The 20,846-nt window shown below is 29.9% G+C and overlaps 1 protein-coding gene across 1 annotated transcript; it reads right to left on the bottom strand.

Annotated features, from left to right (window-relative positions):
* Window positions 1-7,755: 7,755 nt before the first annotated feature.
* LOC122604738 (zinc-finger homeodomain protein 9-like) lies at window positions 7,756-8,538 on the bottom strand. Its single transcript, XM_043777605.1, has one exon. The coding sequence runs from the start codon at window positions 8,536-8,538 to the stop codon at window positions 7,756-7,758; it is 783 nt and encodes a 260-aa protein (XP_043633540.1).
* Window positions 8,539-20,846: the final 12,308 nt, after the last annotated feature.

The raw sequence follows: 20,846 nt of genomic DNA, 5'->3' as shown, positions 1-20,846 counted from the left end.
TATTCTTGAACTTAATTAGAATATTTAATTATATCTTTGTAAATTGGTGTAGTTTATTAGATAGCTAGGGTGATCTAAGTATTTCCAACGTACTCGACAATGAAGCCTGATGGAGTAATTATCCTGAGGTTTTACGTACGTACCCACAATACGGCGGTGAGGTTCAAATTAATCTCGGCTAGGTTGTCTTTGTGGAGTTTTTCCACAATATTTGCAGTTGCCATGGCACGATTGAGATATGTGTGACTACCTTGTACAAGCCCTTACCCTAGCTTGTATAGTGACGTGGAGTTATCTATATCTATACTATATTATAAAGCAGATTTCTCCTATATTTTCAATATTGAACTTGAAACTTTTAATATTGATTTTAAGTGCTTTCCCAAAATACCCCTTCTATCTATTCTCTATATTTATCTAAAATAACTATAATACCCTTTCTCTTTCTTCAAATCTCAACCAATCATCTTTTTTCTCTCTCCTCCATAAATCATTTAATTCTAAATCTTTTATCTCAAAAATTGTAAATCGATAAATTATAAAAATTGTATGGGTGTTCTTAAAATTTCATACTTTTTCATTAGAGATGTCATTCGATATACTTGCGACAAATTTTTAAATCCGAGGGCGGAGCCCGTACGGCTAAGGCATTTGACTACCATACTATATAACATATCAACTCCTATAACCTATCACATTTTATGACCTAGGAATCACCACCACTATCTCACCGCCGCAACGCATGGGTACTTGCTCTCATTGTCTAAAATGTACGATTCCATTTAAACAAGAAAAAACAAAATGTTTTTCACATACAAAACCAAGAATGGTGGAAAACGTAATATGCGTACGTTGAAAGGCCCTATACAATTAAGTTTAAACTTTAGAGTCGATTAAGAGTGAATGGTAATCTAACGTGGTTGCTAGTTAGTAAATTAAGCTCTTTATGTTTGGGCGCCTCCTTGGCACGTACTAGCTACGTAGTACTTATCTCGATCGCCTGTCGTACGTCTCATATATCCTTGTAATTAAATATCATTAATGATATACTTTAATCCCAACACTAAGAGCGAGCTCTCGGTATATATGACAACTAGTACTAATAACTGTACGTGATGCACGGATATATAATATTAATATTTATATTTCAATTTATCTATAATAAGGTTTATATATTTATGTGATGTAGGTATTATAAAAGTATGTAATGTAAACCTTTTGGTCATGAGAGACAATCAAAAGTTATCTTGACAACAATGAATTGATAAAAAAAAAAAAGGTGTTTTCACGTTCAAATTATGCACGAATAAATATAAGGATAAATTGTATTCAAAGTAATATCCTCTATCATAAGATTGATACAGTCAGGGTGTTTTTGACATTAGTCATTAATGTCTAAGCATTGGTAACAAAATTCATAATATATAATTAGAAAAAACCTAGCACGAAAGCTAAATCCATCTGCCCAAAGCTAATAAATCTAATCATATGCTTAATTGCTTATAGCCAAATTAAACATATAATCTAAAATTTCATAAGGTAAAAGATTATCCAGAATATGAAAAACAACATGCTTTTTAAGTAAGCATTATTCTTTGAGACCCCAAATCAATTAACTTAAAATGTTATAATAATATAATAATAATAATCAATATACTACCCGTAATAACAATGATCATTAAAGAATCAAAGGGTAAACCGAATAAGGAAAAGAACCATACTAATTTTTAAGCCTATAAATCAATTAACTTAAAGTGCTATAACAATATTATAATAATAATCAAATGTACTAATTAGTAATAACAAAAATAAAAATAAAAACATAATTAAAAAAAAAAAAACAGGATTAGAGGCTTACGTACCAAATCCCATGATTCTTAATTATAGAGAAAAATTTTCGATTGTTGAATGATCGTAATTAACATGTAGGCGTGGATTATGTAGAACTTCTTAAACAATAGAAAATTAATAGATATATATCCTATATATCATACGAATCTTGTAATATAAACATTTGTATTCGAAAACTAATAGATAGATGTATGCGTATCCAATCCAATATATAATATTTGAATGCGAAGTAATAATATATTTATCGATTTTTATAAATATCCTAGTTTAAATATGATTAGGTGTTATTAAAATAAAGAATTAATTAAATAGATTTTTTAATGAATATGAATAAAAGGAAACTTGTCGATTTAATATAATGCCATGTGTCGATTGAATGAAACTACAATCCTGTTTTAGTTTATTAGTAGATAGAGAACATGAGGAAAGAGAAGGGATGATGTCGTCTATATAGACTATGTATGACAGGCAAATTAAAAGAAAAGGTGAACATAATTGGGATAAGAGGGATGAATGCATGAGTCAAAGTGGGAAGTGGGCCGGCCCAACACCTTTTTTTTAGATTGGGAAGCCTAAGTGGTGTTTAATTCGTTTAGTAGGTCCTAAATTTTTTTTGAGTTAATTATACTAATCCTCCATGTGGCTTTGACATAACTTGCAGTTTTCATCTCTAGGTTTCATTACTTACGATTTTCGGCCCTACTTAAAAAAAAAACAATTTTCGGCCCTGAGTATTGGGTTTTGGGTTCTATCAATATTTTTGATCCCAACTACTAAACGTCGTTAGAGGGTCCGACTTGGCTAGGCGTTGTCTTTACGAAGGTCTTGAGTTTAAGTGATTCATTATTAATTTTGTCATTAAGGAAAGAAAAGAAATGGGTCTTGCCGAAAGGAATTGGTCTAATTCTCAAAGCAGTCCCCCCAATGAAGGGGTTTAGGTCTCATAACCCAGGTTTGAATCTTAGAGAAGGCAAAGGTTTACTCGCTTAATCGTCGAGTATTCGGGCGGATTAGTAGGAGTTTTTCCTCCATCGGATATTTTGAAATGAGCATTTCTACTTTGAGGAAGCTCTCTAACGCGGACCCTGTTAAAATAACGTATATTATATCTCTCGCTGTCAAATCGAGACACGAAGTTTTAAGAGAGTTCATCTTTAAAAAAAAAATTTTACTAACTTGACGATGATTAAATAATCACTAACAATATTTCTCCATTTGAAAAAACCATTTAAAAACCAAGGACTAAAGTTGCAATTACATGAAATGAGGACCGTTAAAGCTTTGGGTATATATAAGTAGGCCTAGAGTTTTCGACTAATTAATTAATATTAGGGTTTGATTAATAATTAAGAAGCAGCTCCAATTAATTAAAAAGAAAAGAAAAATAATGGCGAGGAAGAAAGTGGTGTTAAGAACAGAAGGTACGTCGGCGTCATTAGATTCGACGACTAATTCCTTGAACAATGTCAGGATACATGTGAGCTATGGAGAGTGTCTGAGAAATCTCGCGGTCCAGGTCGGTGGATACGCTCTTGATGGGTGTACGGAGTTTATGGCCAGCGCTTCAGATGGGACTGAGGCGGCTCTCATTTGTGCTGCCTGCGGCTGCCATCGCAACTTCCACAGGAGGATGGTGGAAACTGAGGCTGCTGTTTGAATACTATATATCGTCCGAGGCTAATTACTGCTTGCAATTGATTCGATCCGTTGGATGTAAGTGACAATTAGCGTGTATTTGTTTGCGTTTGTGTTTTTGTGTGTACATGGATATTTATATTCATTTGCTAATTAATTAGGGTTTGAGTTTTTCTACTTTTCTAATGATTTGTTTTATTAATTACTCCATATATTATAATCTGCTGGCCGGTATGTGTGATGGAATGTTTTCATGATGAAATAATATCATGATTGGGGGTTTCGTGTTTTTCTGTTTTATGTTTTTGTAATCTTTGGCTTCATGATGAAATTAATCCGATTATTAGGTGCAAATTCAATTCAAATAAGCACTATATGTTTGTGGAAGATTAAAAATTAAGGCCACAAAGATGATTGTTTTTGTTCTATATGATACACCATTTGCTTCAAACTGACGGCATGCACAACAATATTTAATGGATTTGAAAAACATTTGATGTATTTTCTTGATCACATATGATTTTCAATTAACACCTAGCTCCTACCCTTAATTAATTATTTAGGAGATGTGTGTACATGGTGTACGTCCATTTGACCCCTTGATTTGTTAGGAAGACTTGAATTTTTATTTTAAGTTTTAAATATCTTTTGATTAATGGTACAATCAGCAATAGCAATATATGGATTCTTAAATTGTCATAAACTTCTTCAAGATGATATAATGGTAATTACAAGTTTTAAAGGTCAGAGAAGAGAGACCCAGTATCGAACCTTAATAGGTAAACATCTTAGGTCGATCATAAAAAGAAAAAAATCTAGAGATGGTTAAGCGGGAATATACTAAAATGCGTAGCTGCTATTGATTTTTCGTTGTTGATTTATGTGTATATATGTCCATCAAGAAATCCAGCCTTCAAGTAGTTCTTGAAGCTAGTAATAGAGTCAATTAGTTCATAATGTGAATGATAAAGTACTAGAGACAATCAACCACACATTAAACACAATATATCACCTCATTAATCCCTGTCAATTGTGGCTGTTGTGTGTGTTTAAAAGTGTATAAAGAAAACAAAGGTAATCAATCCAATTTGAATGCTTTTAATTTAGCTGTAGTGACCCTTTTTGGTACATGAGATTAGAACTAACAACCAACATGATTAGATGTATGAGGGTCCATATGTAACCGTAATCTTAAGCTTTTGAACATTAGGCACTAGTTTTAATAAAACTTGATCGAACCGCATAATTAATCTCAAAACTTGACGACCGTACGTCAAATATACACGTAGGCCGAATCAAGAACCGGGTAAATGGCAAGAACTACGTGACACCGGCAAATAAGTTATCAATATATAGTTAGTTTTCCCTAAAATAATAACGAAAAGTCAACGTCCGGATTTAAACCGGAACCGGCCTCCAGAGACACAAAGACTATCTATCATCTTCTCTAGCTTTGGATCACTAATTAAACAAGGAGTTCATTGGCAACAATATCCTTCTTAGTCTTCATAATTGATATAAGTTGATATATATCGAACCATATATATGACCCGTGTAATTCGATTTATATTGGATGATCAGTTCTTTATTTTTTATTTTAAATATGTTGTTTATTTAAGGGATAACTTATATGATGTTACTTCACAAACCTTAAATTCAAGGGCCAGACCTGATTAACATGTATGAAAATTGGTGTGACTACAATACCATATAACATTTTCCCTTCTTTAAATTAACAAGCAATAATATACTAACAAAAATCAAATTACAAATAAAAGTAGCAAAATTCCTACATAATTAACTGGCCGGCTACAACATTGGATCTCCAATCAAACCAACCAAAATTACAGTTTTTTACTTGATCGTAATTTCGATGAAAAGGCTTTCTGGCATGGCTTTAGTCTCGTGGAAGCAAGCTTTTTTTCTATTATTCCAAATGATTCGGAGTATGGTATTGGTTCGGATATGATTGTATCAAATGACGTAGGAATTTTTTAGAAGGTAATTAATTAATTAGTAGCAGACCGGATTACCAAGAACTAATTAAGTGAGTTCATGATGTTCGTCATGGAATGCGTTGGAATGTTGTGCTGGATATACGTTCTCGATCGCATGGGCGATGGCTTTAGTCTCATGTTTTACTTCCTAGTTTCATCTACTAAGAAAAAACTAAAGTTTTGGACATTTTATACTAACAACTTGACAAAAAGGTTTAAATTATACAATGTGCAAAGTCTTAGTTTGTTCATATTATATACATTTGGTCATGGTTTAATTAGATTTCATGGTACTTATGTTAGAAAAGGCAACAAATTTCAATGTTTTATTTATGTCGAAGGTTGTTATATATTTGTTTGAGATTTGAGAAACAACAAATATATGTATTTGATCCTAGGTAATTCATCATTAGTTTCAATCATCGCCGACGGATTACCAATGGATATTATCTCCTTATTTTTTAGCCTTCGAGCCTAACATAGCCCAATAAACTACATACATACTTATAACAAACATATACGACTACAATTATAAATACATTCACTCACGAATTGAAACCTGTGTATTTATACTATATATCATAAAGAATAACACTTTATTTATAAGTGTAAAAAATATGTAATATTTTCACTTATCACTTCTTAAAATATTTTTCACTTACACTACCTCTCAACATTAATAATTAAATATCTTTATTAACCATTTAAATCAATTATTTTTACACCAATTACCAACATCACTCGCTACTGCCGCCTCCTCCACCACCAACAATCGCCCCCAGCACCATACCGTCGTCGTTATAACCAACGCCTCATTGCGCAGGTACCGTACTAGTACATTCAAAAGTATATAATAATGTTTTGCATTTTTGTTTAGGTTTTGTCAATGACAATCTTATAAATTATCTTCAACATTCATTAAAAGTTGTGCCTTTTCTTTTTTTAATAAACTTTTTATATATAAGATATTATTTTTTTATACATGTTAATAACAAACCACACGTCATTATAAGCAAAATTAATAACCTATATTTAATGTATCCGGAACTATCAACTGCGATGCATTAACTTTAAAAAAACCCAATAAATGATATAACTTAAATTTAAAAAATGTCCAATTTCATTATGTCCAGGTTTAGATTTTCATTGGTTACCAATAGAGCACAGATCAACTGGCAATTTGCATGGATATTATAAGGAGGTTTTCTTGATTTTTAACCATATAGGTCTTGTGTTTGATCTACGAAGTGACAAATCTTGTAGGATTTTCTTCCTGGATTTTCTGTGATCACGTCTGCCCGAATCATTTGGGGTCTAATATATAGTCTCTGATGATCAAATGTTAACTAAAAAACATTTTAATATATAAATAATGACATTATCATTCAATTTTCACGATTGGAGATCAGTGATTGATTAATATATAATTAACTCAGTTGTCTATAATATATATAAAAATAAAGATTATTATTTGTTATATATCTAACATCGGTAATTCTAGGTATATTGATTTTTAAAAATTTCCTGATTACTCTTAGTAAAGTCTAATTAATTAAACACGTATTTTGATGTTAAAATCAAAAAGTTTCAAAAAGTAAAACTTGTATATCAAAATTTAAGGGGCGTGTTTAGTTGGAAAAACACCCTCTGTTTTTTCTTTTCATTTTAATTTTTCAAGAAAAACATAGAATATAAGAAACGCTTACATTTGTATTCTAGAGAAGGAAAATTCATTTTATTTTCTAAAAAATTAGAAATGAAAAACTAAAAAACATTTTCACAACTAAACGCTAAATTCCTAATTTAAAGTAGGTATTAGGAAACCTGAAACAATGGAATTGTATGTCAGATTCTATATTTGGTTGACATAATAAAAAGTAATAATGATCGATAATATATATTTTAGTAAAGGGTTTGATAAATGGGATTTCGTTAAGGTAAATTAAATAAATGTACATTCAAAAAGTGTGTTTTTGATATGAAATTATACATATTTTTTTATGCATGTTTAAAGTCGGCTTCACTTAGCTTTTTCATTTGGCAGATAAAAATCAACTATTAGAAATTAAATACGTTTGACTAATCAACTATTATAAATTTTATTATTATTAATATTATATTATTTGTATGTAAAAGTACATCAAAATTAACATTGTTGTATGAAAACATATGATAATAAAAAAGTCTTAGAAACATTATATATCACTGTTTCATTTTTTTTATTATTATTACTTTGCCATCTTCTGCATGCATGATTAAGAAGGTTTCCTCCTCATTCTTGGTGGTTATTCCCTTCACCAATGTTGTTAGATTTGTTTGTATTTTTGTGATTATGCATCCAAACCTTGAATACACATCTAGTAACCCCAATCTCATTGCAAAATTCATTAATGATCTCCTCATCTTTCTTGTACATTTTCCAGCCAACTTTTTCCGCAAATTCCTTCATCTTTGTCTTCTGATCTTGAGAAAACTTTGATCGATACCGCTTCTTAGTTGCATTTGGGGGATTAGTTTGTATTGTTGGTAGACTTGGGTTGTTGAAAGCATTGAGCATTTGTGATGTTGGTGCTGGGAAGTATGCAGATGAAATTGGGTGTGGTGGAGAAGGTGAATTATTTGGGGTAGTGGATGTTTGAGGGCGAGCTGGGGCCGGGAATTGGTACTCGATGACACGATGAACGGATGATTGGTAAGTGATGTCATGATGGAAGCTACGATGACAACCGCATGCCACGCAGTTAAGGAAGTCGGGGTCAGATGGATTAGTGGAGGTGGATTGCATGAATTCGCCACATCCATCGACAACATGGAGAGTACTAGTAGTGTTGTTGTTGTTTAGGGCATGATTTTTGTTACATTTCCCATATGGTGTGGTGGTGGGGGTTGTAATTAGTTGACTAGGTTCACCAATGGTTAAGTTAGTAGATGCTAATTCGTTATATCTTCCTCCAAGTTTGTTTGGTAGGACATGATTAAGTGACTCATTTCCGGGACCAATGGCTAGGTCAATGGAGACGGTATTGGTGGTGGTTTGTGATGTTGGTACTTCCATGAGTAAATTGATTTGATTTGAGGTGAGATGGAGATAGGTAAGGGGTGGGTATTTATATAGGAAACCTATAGGTAATGAGAGTTAATTAATTTTTGACATTGGTGCTTTTTTTTAATGTTTATTAGAGTATCATAAATCAATCACTGATATATGGATTAATAAGACTTAGATCCGTTTTTTTTTTTTTTTGTCATTAAGTACTATGTATATTAAGTGGATGAATACATTAAGAATGTATGTATGTATTAAGGAAAATATATGTAATTGACGGTTATTTTTGTCTATTAAGTAAAACAGATTGAAATTGGACTGAATGATTAAGTTTTTGAATATTAAGTTTATTGGGTAAAATAGAAACAAGGCCTTAAGATTTTAATATCTTGGGTTTAAATACAAATACAAACAATACGTATTGAATTGGGGACATAGTTTTACGAAAATAATTAGATTTTTTTTTCTAAATAAAAGTTAAGTATATGAAAAAACAATATCATTGAACTTAGTTTTTGTTTTAAATATTAATGATAATAAAGTTAGAGTAATACTCAAATACAATAAATTTGCAATTCCAATAAAAGTAATGAGAGTTTAATTACAAAGAAACAAAAAATGTATGTAATAAATTATTAATTGTTTAATTGATATATGAATAAATAAATATATTAATTAAACAAATAAACTTTTCCAGAGAAAATAATATTTTTTTCGTTTTATTTAAAGTGTCTAGTTTTAAATTTTTAGAGATTTTTTCTAATTTTGACTTCAAATATACTATTTACTAGTATTAGTATCGTATGATGTACATATTAATTATATATCTATTATAAAGATTGACTATATATATTTTGTATGATTGATTTTTGATAAAGAAAATTAGGTTTGAATATGTCTCATCATATTCATTTAGTCTCAAAAGTAATATAATTAATTATCAAAAAAGTATTTATCTAAATCTGATATTACTTCCATATTGGTAATAATCGTCTAATTTAAAGTCATGGTTTGTATCATTTTACAATTTTTAATCGTGTTTTGTTGTTGTATTTATAGATGTATAAAATAATTAATAAATTAGAAATACATAACAAATTCTACAGTACATTAAAATAAACAAACTTAATTTTATTTTTCCTATATTATAATTATAAATAATAATATGTCATAAAAGATATATTAGCACCAACAATAAGAATGATATGGAAAATATATATATATATATATGTATGGTAACTATGAGTATACTATAATTTTTAATAAAATAAGTTTAGTTATATTAGGTATCTATATCATCTATATATTAATTTATTCAGAGTTTAATTATTTATGGTATCTAAAAAATAGGATTTTTCTGGATATATTTAAAAAGATAAGTGTCACTTAAGTAAACTCCACGTGTCGATTAAAGAGAACATCAATCCTGTTTTTGTTTCATAAACCATTACTTTCTCATTATTGTTAATTTATCAAAATTCATTTTTATCTTTATCTATACTATATTATAAAGCAAATAGGGTTTCAACTTTCAAATTCAACAATGTACACATGATAATACATAATGTACCATACATCAATGCCTACAATTTTCTTTCTCCTCCATAAATCATTTTATTCCTCTAATTTTTTCAAAATCTTTTATCTCAAAAATCGTATATTGATAAATTATAAAGATTATATGGGTGTTTTAAAATTTCATGATCTTTCATTAGAGTTGTCATTCGATATACTTTCGACGAATTTTTAAATCCGAGTGTGGAGCGCTTACGGCTAAGACATTTGGCTATGACACTCTATGACATATCACCTCCTATGACCTATCATACTTTATGACCTATCCCCTCACCATTTCACCGCCGCAACGCACAAGTATTTGCTCTCGTACTTTAAGTAAATTATACTTCAAAAATTATAATTATTGTAAATAACCAGAAATTAGTAGGTGAATTTATTAAAACTTTGATGTGTTTTCAGATTATTGAATAATAATTTTTTTACTAACAAAAATAACAATGTCTATATTCATAAAAATGAAACGGATTGAGTAATTAAGAATTGATTAAGCTTGTGTGTAATGAGTTAAAAATACAAAACGAGCAAATAGCTCAATGGTATAAAGTTTCTCACATAAGTCTCTTAGTAATGAAAGGCTTAGGTTCGAGTCTTGCTAAGGGGGTACGGGTTTATCTCAATTAAATGTTGTGTCTTTAGGCAGTTTAATTGAGAGATTTTCCTCCTACAGGGTATTGAGGGTGAGGGCTCTCTTGATCCATACCTTTCATAAAAAAAAAATATAAACTAAAATAAATCAATGTAAACAGTCTATTCCTTAATTACTTTGTAATTTTTGTATCTTACTAAGGGTGTGTTCGGATGAGACTTTTTAGAGGTTTTTTAGGGGCTTGTTTGGATAAAGAATCTTGTGGATTTTATTTTAGAAAAAAAGAACTATACAAGGCTTTTAAACAAAAGCTACTTGAAGGAACGTTAGAAAAAAAAATTCCATACCCTAATTAATAAATTTATTTATCTATCCCAACACAAATTACATACGGTTCTTCATATCACAATTTGTTATTTCATACTATTCTTCTATACATTGGCCTCTATGGTAGAATCAGTCGAGAGACCTGAGAGGCGGTGGTTTACGCGGCAACAGATGTCAGCAGTTTGAGTTCGCTTACCTCCAACTCATGAACCTTCGAAATAAGGGTGGTAAGTTGATAATTTACCAATCGGGGTATGATCGATCCTATTTTTTCAAAGGTTTTAATCGAATTAATCTTACTACATATATAGGTTTGCTAGTTAAAATAAAAAACTTCGTTTTTCAGAATACACTATGAGCTAACTAAAAAATCAACTCAAAATATATTTTTCGGTTACAACTTCAAACCTACCATCTATAATAGTATATGCAAATGGTTAGATTTGATTACATAATCGTATGTGTATCCAATATTATGCGAATTATCTTACAAATATAATAAATTATTCATTGAATTTTAAGTAAGCATTTACTAAATTTTTTCTTGTCGTTTTCTAACAGCAGTTATTATAATTTATTAATCTAAATTAATTGTTACAGTTAATTTATTATAATTTAATCAAGAGCTTTTTAAGATGAATAAATCTTGTCAATAAAGGTGGTAGTCCAATGGTAAAGTATTTATACTTTGGGTTTCTGATTAGCGTTCATTTTGTGATAAAAACCCATATCGAAAGGCCTCATTTCTATGTCTAAAATGAGTTAATATTTTGGAATTATCGGTACTTAATGAATCGTATATTTATGCAGGTTCACGGAAGATGCGAGAGATGGTAAATGACATCAAGTAACTCAAGATGAAGACCTGTGAAGTTACAAGACACAAGGAGGTGATTCGGGAGCCAAAAGAAGACGCACAAGAAGAAGCAGGAGCTGCCAGCGCCACTGACAGACACAAGCTCCGCTGGGCGGCCCAAATCAGCAACCGACTTATTCACCTATATAAGTCGAACTAACCCTTAAAACCCTAAGAGAGAGTCGATTCAACAACCCTAGTTGCCCACATTCAACCCTAGGTCGTCGTTGCAGATTCTAAGGAGGTTTTGGAGCTTCTAACACCTTTCAATCTTCATCCTCGGTCTAGATCTACTCTTTTATTTTACTTTCAGTTTGGTAAACAATGTCTTTCATCTTTTCAGACTTTGTTATTCCTTTAATAATGCTAGGCTAGTAAGATGAATACTTGTTTGGATCAATGTGATCATGTAGACGTTTATTGTTTTACTTTGTTTATTAAAATCTGTTGGAGTGTGTTTACTGTTTATCGTAGATCCATGTATTACTAGTTCTTCATATTATTATTGGTCTTTAACTAGATGTAAAAGGTGATTCACTTGTAACCGAGAGATCCAGAACCATATTAATTAGGATGAATAGAACATGATGCTTAACAATGTCAGACGCGATCCTTTGACTTGGAAACGAGCACTGTGGTCACCGGAGATAATTACTATCTGGTCATGGCTTAAGAGCCGGATAACTAAAAGATGAATTAGTAACACAAACTTTAGGTCAATAATGCTTAAACAATAAATCTAACGAGAATTTGTTTATAGGGTAGTGTGAGTCTAGCGACAACACTAATTAATTAGGCAAAGTAAATCTAACGAGAATCTGAGTTGTGATTAAGTTTGCAACAGTTTAACAAACGGGTAGAATAGAATTTGGTCGTACCATGAGATCGGAGATGTCAAACAAGTATTTAAATTTAATTACTCTTATTAGGTTTTTCAAATATTTACGTTGTTTCTTCAGATACGGCCTACCCCGGTAACACCGGATTTGCATTTTATTTTTAATTAGTTAATAGGAAATCGTGACAACCCCAACAACTAATAGAATTTCACATATTATTAGATTAGGTAGTGCAAGCGTTCTGCGAACGATCCTGTAATTATCACTAGACTAAACTAGTCTGACCGAGTTTTCTGCTCGTAAATGTGTGAATTTTCAGAAAGTTACTTAAACAACATTTTATAAATTTAAAAACATAAATAAAAAACACCATCAGTTTCTCACCAAGCTTCAAATCTTAGAAAGGAGGTATATTCGAGTATTTTTCGTAAAAATTGTAAGTTTTATCCTAAGCATTTGAGTTAGGTTAGTAGTATGGGTAAGATAGTTTGTTGTAAGAAAAAAGTATATCTATCAGAATACATTATAAGCTAATTAAAAAATTAAACACAAATATATTTTTCAATTACAACGTCAAACCTACCATGTGTAGTAGTATATGCAAATAGTTAATTTTGATTATATAATAGAATATGTATTCATTATTATGCGAGTTATCTTACAAATATAATAAACTTTTCATCAAATTAATTTTGATTATATAATAGAACTAGTGTTCAGACCCGTCTAATGAACGGGTAGTTTCAAAATATATTAATTAAAGCTATAAAATATATTATATAGATATACCAAAATCAACTTGGAAATTTGCTAGCTGAATAGTCACCCCATCGGTCAAAATACTCCAAAAATTATCCACCCAAAGAAGAAACATACGATAAAAAACTCCATATAAATATTGATTTCAATTTACCATTTTTTTTCAAATTTAGTTAAATAAAAAATTTACCGTTTCATATATTCTAAAAGTGTAAACTATAAAAGTATAATTAATTATTTTTAAATTGGGTTAAAGTGTAAGTTGGTGATGAAAAATCAAAATATAAGTTAAATATTTTAAAGTGGGTTAAAGTGTAACTTGGTGATGGGAAACCAAAAAGTGTAAATTAATTGTTTTAAGTTGGGGTTAAAGTGTAAATTGGTGATGGAAAACCAAAAAATGTAAATTAATTTAGATTAATATTAAAAAATTAGAAGATTAATAAAGAGAGAGGATTAGACTCAAGGAGGTGGATTAGGGTGCCAAGTGTACCCCAACCCCATCTTTTAGTTATATTATATATATGTATTCATTATTATGCGAGTTATCTTACAAATATAATAAACTTTTCATCAAAAGTAAAGTAAACATTTATTAAAAAATTTTATTATCGGCTTTTAAGAGCAGTTATTTTGAAAAATAATAAATTATTTATTAGAGTTAGTTTATCTCTAAATAAATATAAAAAAGAAACCTTATTATAAAATAAAGAATTTTGGACCTTTGATTGAATTTCAACTTTTAATTAGAACCATTAGATCAAATTGCTGATTTCATATACCTTTTATAATTTTTTAGATTTAATTTTAATATAATAAATTTAAATATGGTAATTAATTATGGAAAATAATTTCTTACATTTTATAAATATAGAAAATAATTAATTTATTGATATAATTATGAAAAATAATTCCTAAACTTTATATTATATTTTAAAATCACTTTTTTTGATTATTTTATTATTATTAAATTATGACTTTATATATGTTTTATCAAATAACGTAATAAGTCTTAGTTATAGTTATAAATATTTAATTTTACATCATTAATACTTTATGATATTTAAATAAAAGATATTTCTGATATGTAAATGATCTCTTGAATAATCAAAATATATATATATATATATATATATATAATTAATGATGACATCACCATTTTTCAACATATTTCATTTAACTATTTTTTATAAATTAATAATAAAATGATACAAATGTAATATAAAGATTAGGTATGTGGATAATTGATCACTAGAATCTTTGTTCCCTTTTTTTATATCTACATCATGCAATTTCTTTTTTTACATATATTTTAACTCATTTAATTATATGTAAGCCAATATAGCATTATTATTTTTAATACATTTTATTTACAATTTGTGAATATAAAATATCATGAAACATTTTTATTTTATTAGCTATATATGTTTAACCGTGTATTACCTGAGTTATATAATCTAGTTTTACATATAATACTCATCTACAATATATTATAAGCTATAAATGAATTTATTATAATTACAATTTTGCAAATACTTAAACCCTTAAATAAAACCATAACTGTAAAACTTACCGAAGTGATCTGAGTACTCTCTGAGTACTTGTTACAAGGTAGGGTGTCAAGTCGACCCGAGTTGGCTGATTACTCCGAGTATGCCCCAACTTGGCCACTTTGAACCCCTAAGTACTTATCGCATAGACCCGAGTACTTTCAACTCACTAGTTAGCCAACTTGGGAGCGCCTAGCGACTTCCGCAACCTTGAATAAAATTAATGGAATATTTTCTTTTTTATAAACGGATACCCTATCAATTAACTAATGTAAATAGTTTTTACAGGTGTCTTAGGGCTCGTTTCCTTTTTTTAGTCATTAAACACTGAGTGTATTAAGTGCCTGAATGCATTAAGAATGTTTGTATGTATTAAGTAAAATATCGATAATTGATGATTATTTTTGCTTATTAAGTAAAAAAAAAAAACATGAAATTTGACTGAATGATTAAGTTGTTAACTATTAAGTTTATTAAGTAAAAAAAAAACGCTATTTAGTTATTCAGGAGTTTGGACTTTTTGCCAACTTGCCGAACAGGCTAACAGAATCACTTATACACTATAGAGGTCCGGGTTGGGCTCAGCTATTCAACTATTCATATTCGACCTTTAAACAGACTTATATTTCTTAAGCTGGGCCGTAAGGTGGATCCGTGGGTTTCAGTTTTTGGGTTATTTGGTTTTTTTATGCGATAAATTTTTTTCCTTTTTATTTAAAAACCATTTCTGACAAACGATACAACGTTTTTGTTTAAGTCATTTAAAGGTTAAATTAGCATCTTGATTATGTCATCCAAAATATTTGGGTCTATTGTCCATAAAATAATCTACTGAACTTTCTCTAATGTGCAATATCCCAAAAGTACTTATTTTTAATACTTCTTTTTCTATATTCGAACAAGCTTATTTTGTTGATAACAAAAGTAATACGAGTCTAGCTAAAGATTGTTCGCCTAGTGGCATGCCAAAAGTATGATTAATGATATCCAAGCAAACTATAAACTATACGACATTCTACAATCTCCTATGATGCAACATCGATTCACTCATAGATTATTATTACTCTTTCTATATACATCGATATTTATGCGAATTTTCAGAAAACGATTATATTCAACGTATAACACTTTTATACATGTCATAACAAATTAAATATAATCATCGAGATATTTCAACAACAACTTCTTTTTAATAAACTACCTGTTTACATATTCTATTTCCAAATAGTTTAATACACACAGAAAATCAAATGATTTAAAATTTGACAAAAACCAAAATAACTCCATTGATTTGTAATGGGCAAATGACAAATATATTGTTCTTATAGAAGGAAAAAAGAAACTTATCGTTATATTGTTCTTCATATATATATATATATATATATGATTTAAAGCCAATGGGGTTGGTAGTTTATTGATAAGGTCTTTGACCTTAAGAGGATCCACCAAAGATCGATCCTACTTCCCACATTTGTAGAGGTGGATTTATTAACCAATTTAACTTTGAGAAGTTGGCTACCGGCTTGTGTTATGATGGGTCCCCATGTATGGAGGTGTCAATTAATAATGGTTCTGGTTTTAAAAGCCGATACCATGTGGTGATTTATTCGCCATCTAACAAAACTAACCCGGTACACATAACCTTACAGGGTGGTAGTGTAGGTACCATGATTGGTACACGGGACTAAAATGTTCCTGCCGATTTACCCTTTTTATAAATGGCTTTAGATTATCACTTTGACAATACTAATGTCAGTGTATTGCATATGTTATACAAAATACAATTACATGTAAAATAAGACAGTTTACAGTTTTAACACTTTTTCGGAAAAATAAAAAATACTTTACCATATAACATGTTATATGTAAAAGGTATTGAGATAATATGATGAAAAGAATGACCAAATGTATATTTCAGTTTTAACTTGGTAAATTGGCAAAATCTCAAATTTTTTAAAACTCATAAAAGGATTTTGTTTTTATTGTTTAGTTTATGTAAGGACAGATATCTATAATTCAAAATTTTGTTAACTGCTTTTACATCAGATATTTTTAGATGATTAGTACTTTGGCAATTGGCAGTAGTGTTTAAGTCTTTAAGATCTCAATTGATTAATCAAGTTGTGAGAGTCACCAAAACAATAAGAATGTACTTTAAACAGATTAAGTTCATGTTATTTCACGTTATTTGAGAAAGATGAGTCTTTTAACTCAAATGTATATAGTTTAACTCTGTTAAGTTTAACTTTGTTATCCACATCCCTTTTAGCACTTTTTTTCAGCCAATCTCAAAATATGATTTGATATATTCGAGAATATGAAAGCTCCAGTGAGAAAATATGGTCTCTTACCATAAGGCAATGAGTTATTAATGCTATTGAGGTGATAAATCCTCTTATCTTTATTACATTATAAAGCATTTATTCTTTTCATTTATCAACTTTACACAATATTATAAAGCATTTATTCTTTTCATTTATCAACTTTACACAAGGAAAAAATCTAAAATACCTCTAACACTTACTCATAATATCATTGAAATAGTTCTCAACCACTCATCTTTTTTATCTCTCCTCAAATCTCAACCACTCATTTTTTTCTCTCCTCCATAAATTTTTTTAATTCATTCAAAATCTTTTATCTCAAAAACCGTAAATTGATAAATTATAAAAATTATATGGGTGTTCTTAAAATTTCATGCTCTTTCATTCGATATACTTTCGACGAATTTTTAAATTGGAGAGTGGAGTCCGTACAGCTAAGACATTTGGCTATCACACTCTATGACATATCACAACTTATGACTTATCACACTCATGACATATCACCCTACCATTTTACCGCCGCAACGCGCAGGTACTTACTCTCTTTACACAAAAAAAGGGGAAAAACAATTCTTCTATTCCAATTTGTGCTTTGACCTTGAACGAAATAAATCTTTATTACGTAATGTTGCATCAAGATAAAAGCATCAAGATAAAATCACTTTTTTTTTGCAATAAGCTTGAAATTGTAGTTATTGAAGTGTCACAAGTCCGAAATTAGTTAATGTAGTTCTATATGATATAATAACTAGATCGAAGAACACTAATAACTAAGAATAATTAGAAAACAATATCGAGTATAATGGATGAGAGAACACATGATCCGTAAACAGAGTTAATGAAAATGGGGGTGGGGTCCTGAGGGTGACACTAATAATGAAAGGGTCATGTGCAGATTGGGTCCATCAAGTGGTCGTGCACATGCAAATAACATGCAACGAACGACACCAGTCTTCCTCCCTCCCTCCCTCCCTCGATCTATCTATCCATCTATCATAATTTTAACACATTCCTCCATCCATTACATCTTAAATCATTCCCTTTTATAGAAGGATTAAAGGCTTTATCATTTCGGAATTAATCTTCATCGGCAAGCTCTAAATCTCTGTGTCTACCGTCGTTTCGAGCTTAACTTTGGTGTCTCTTGTTATGTTCAACGTGTCAGCATGGCGGCACTACCAGTGGCGAAGTTAGAAAATTCTTAGCGGGGGGCGGAATCTAAATTTTCCATTTCCCTAACACTTTTTTTTTTTAAAAATGGGGTCGAAACCGAGTATATCGAAATTTTTATACACGAAAACAATATATCCTTATATCGTAAAAAAAATTTCGGGGGGTCGGGCGCCCCTCCCCGCCCCTATGTAGTTGCGCCAGTAGGCACTACATACAACACAGGTGTAGCAGGGTATATTGGTTCGCTAAATTCATGTACTTCAACTTTTCCCGAAAAATGATATATTTTTTTTAATAGTAGCTGGTTACATGTCAAAGAAATATAGAATACTAGTCAACATATGTTAGCTAATTATAAGTTTTTGAAAGATTTTATAACAATAAAACTAATTATAAAGACATATCTAGACAACTAATAAAAAAAATGAAAAGTAGCTACCAAAAGTGCCGACAACTCTTAAAAATCACCGGAAATAGTCAAAAATTCTTAAAAGTTGCTAGAAATCGTAATAGTCTAATTTTATCATTATCGATATGCCGATGCAAGGCTAGTGCTAAAAAAATTTATGCTACCAAATTCCAAATTTTTTTTTGCTACTCTATAACATATTCCACCATAACATAAAGAGATTCGAAATCATTCCCGTAAAGTGGACGTAAGATGGAGGGAATATCCAACCCTCCGTGCACAAGTTCAAACAAAGGTTATTACACTTTTCTAATTTTCGGTTTTGACAGAATTTTTAAAAAAAATTTATTCATTAAACACATTTTCTTTTATTCATTAAACACAATTTCGTTTTTAACTTTATCTGAAAGTTTTTTTCTTTCTACTTTATATGTATTGATTATGCCAACACGAATATATTGCGAAATGCGAATAGAACTAAAGCTCGTTAATAATCGAGATAGTCAAAATAAAAACAGTATAAATTAAAGCTGGTTAGCTGGATATCTTAACCTAAAAAGTTGACACAAAATCAGCTAGAAAAAGCTAAAAAAAGTTCAAGAAATGCAAAAAGTTATAGGGCATGTGCTGGGCCTAACAGAAAGCACATGGGGTTTGCCTCTTTTTCTTTAAAGTGATTTGAATGCATACAATCCCTTCGAATCGAAAAGGATAATATTTGTTTATTTCTACAACCTCTAATATTTATAAAACTGTACTCATGTGGTTTATTGCTTTCATTTCCATTTTTCTTGTCCCACCATTAGTTGCAATTCACCATATACTGAAACCTCGTTACATCTATCCATCCCACAATGTCATCATCGATCTAATTATTATTCAGCTTCTTCTTATGTTTTGTTGTTGTCTTAATTAATTTGTAAAAACAAAAAGTGATATACATACATATGAAAAATAATTAATTTAATTTTACATGTACGTAGTAACTTTTTTCCGAACAAACAAATTTGTGGTTTTGATCATTTTCTGTATATGGTCATATCATCAACATACGATAGTTTGAGGCTTTGAGCAAGCTAGACCAGCTAGCTTGATAAGCGAACATATGAGTGACAATACTAGAAAACAAGCATTTGGCTATGCTTATTTTAGACGGTTAAAAAGTGTAAGTATCACTTAGAGATCGAGATCTTTAATTTAGCAAAAAAAACATGTTTGTTGTGTGAATGAATACATTTCAATTCGCTACTCTCTCTTTTAAAAGGAACATAGTTCATGTTATCATTATCGTTAGATTAATCTGACGCCGCGCAACGAGGAAACCAATAATTATCAAAACATGAATAAAAAGTTATAATCGAGTGTCAATTTCTACTGGTTATTTACATTTGAAACAAAATAAATAGAAAAAACCCTTGAAGTTGTCTGATTTGGACCCGACCGGCCTATTATCAAACACATAAATAAAAAGTTATAATCGTTTGAAATTGGATGTTTGGTGTTTGTTAGAAACTTAATTGACTTTAGAAGTATAAATGTCTTAATACAATAATTAGTTACAAGTTCTCAGCTCATTCGAGTACATCGATAAATTCATGTTGTATCTTAGATAGTTAGATGGTTAATTGGTTTAGGTGTTTGTGGTAAAGCCAAGGAAAGCAAGTCCTTTACAATGGTAGTAATTAATGGTGGTAGTTGGAGGTAGCAAGGCAGCTCATTAATTGTAAAAGATTTTAATGACCCAAATCCAATCTACCTGTCTTACACCGTACTACTACTATATATCCATTTACTGCAGTATTTTGTTAAAGAAAAATAAAGTTAGTTAACTTAGTGAATATAAAATAAAACTGGTTAATTTGCTTTATATAATATATGTTATTTCATATATATACTATATATACAAAGCAATTACT

This window comes from Erigeron canadensis, chromosome 6, assembly GCF_010389155.1.
Source record: "Erigeron canadensis isolate Cc75 chromosome 6, C_canadensis_v1, whole genome shotgun sequence".
Lineage (NCBI taxonomy): Eukaryota > Viridiplantae > Streptophyta > Magnoliopsida > Asterales > Asteraceae > Erigeron > Erigeron canadensis.
The sequence above is the reverse complement of the archived record's forward strand: the minus strand, read 5'-3'. Positions and strand labels throughout refer to the sequence as shown.

Bases quoted from the DNA above. Each gene is read 5' to 3' on its own strand.
- LOC122604738 (XM_043777605.1), bottom strand. From the start codon at position 8,538: ATGGAAGTACCAACATCACAAACCACCACCAATACCGTCTCCATTGAC.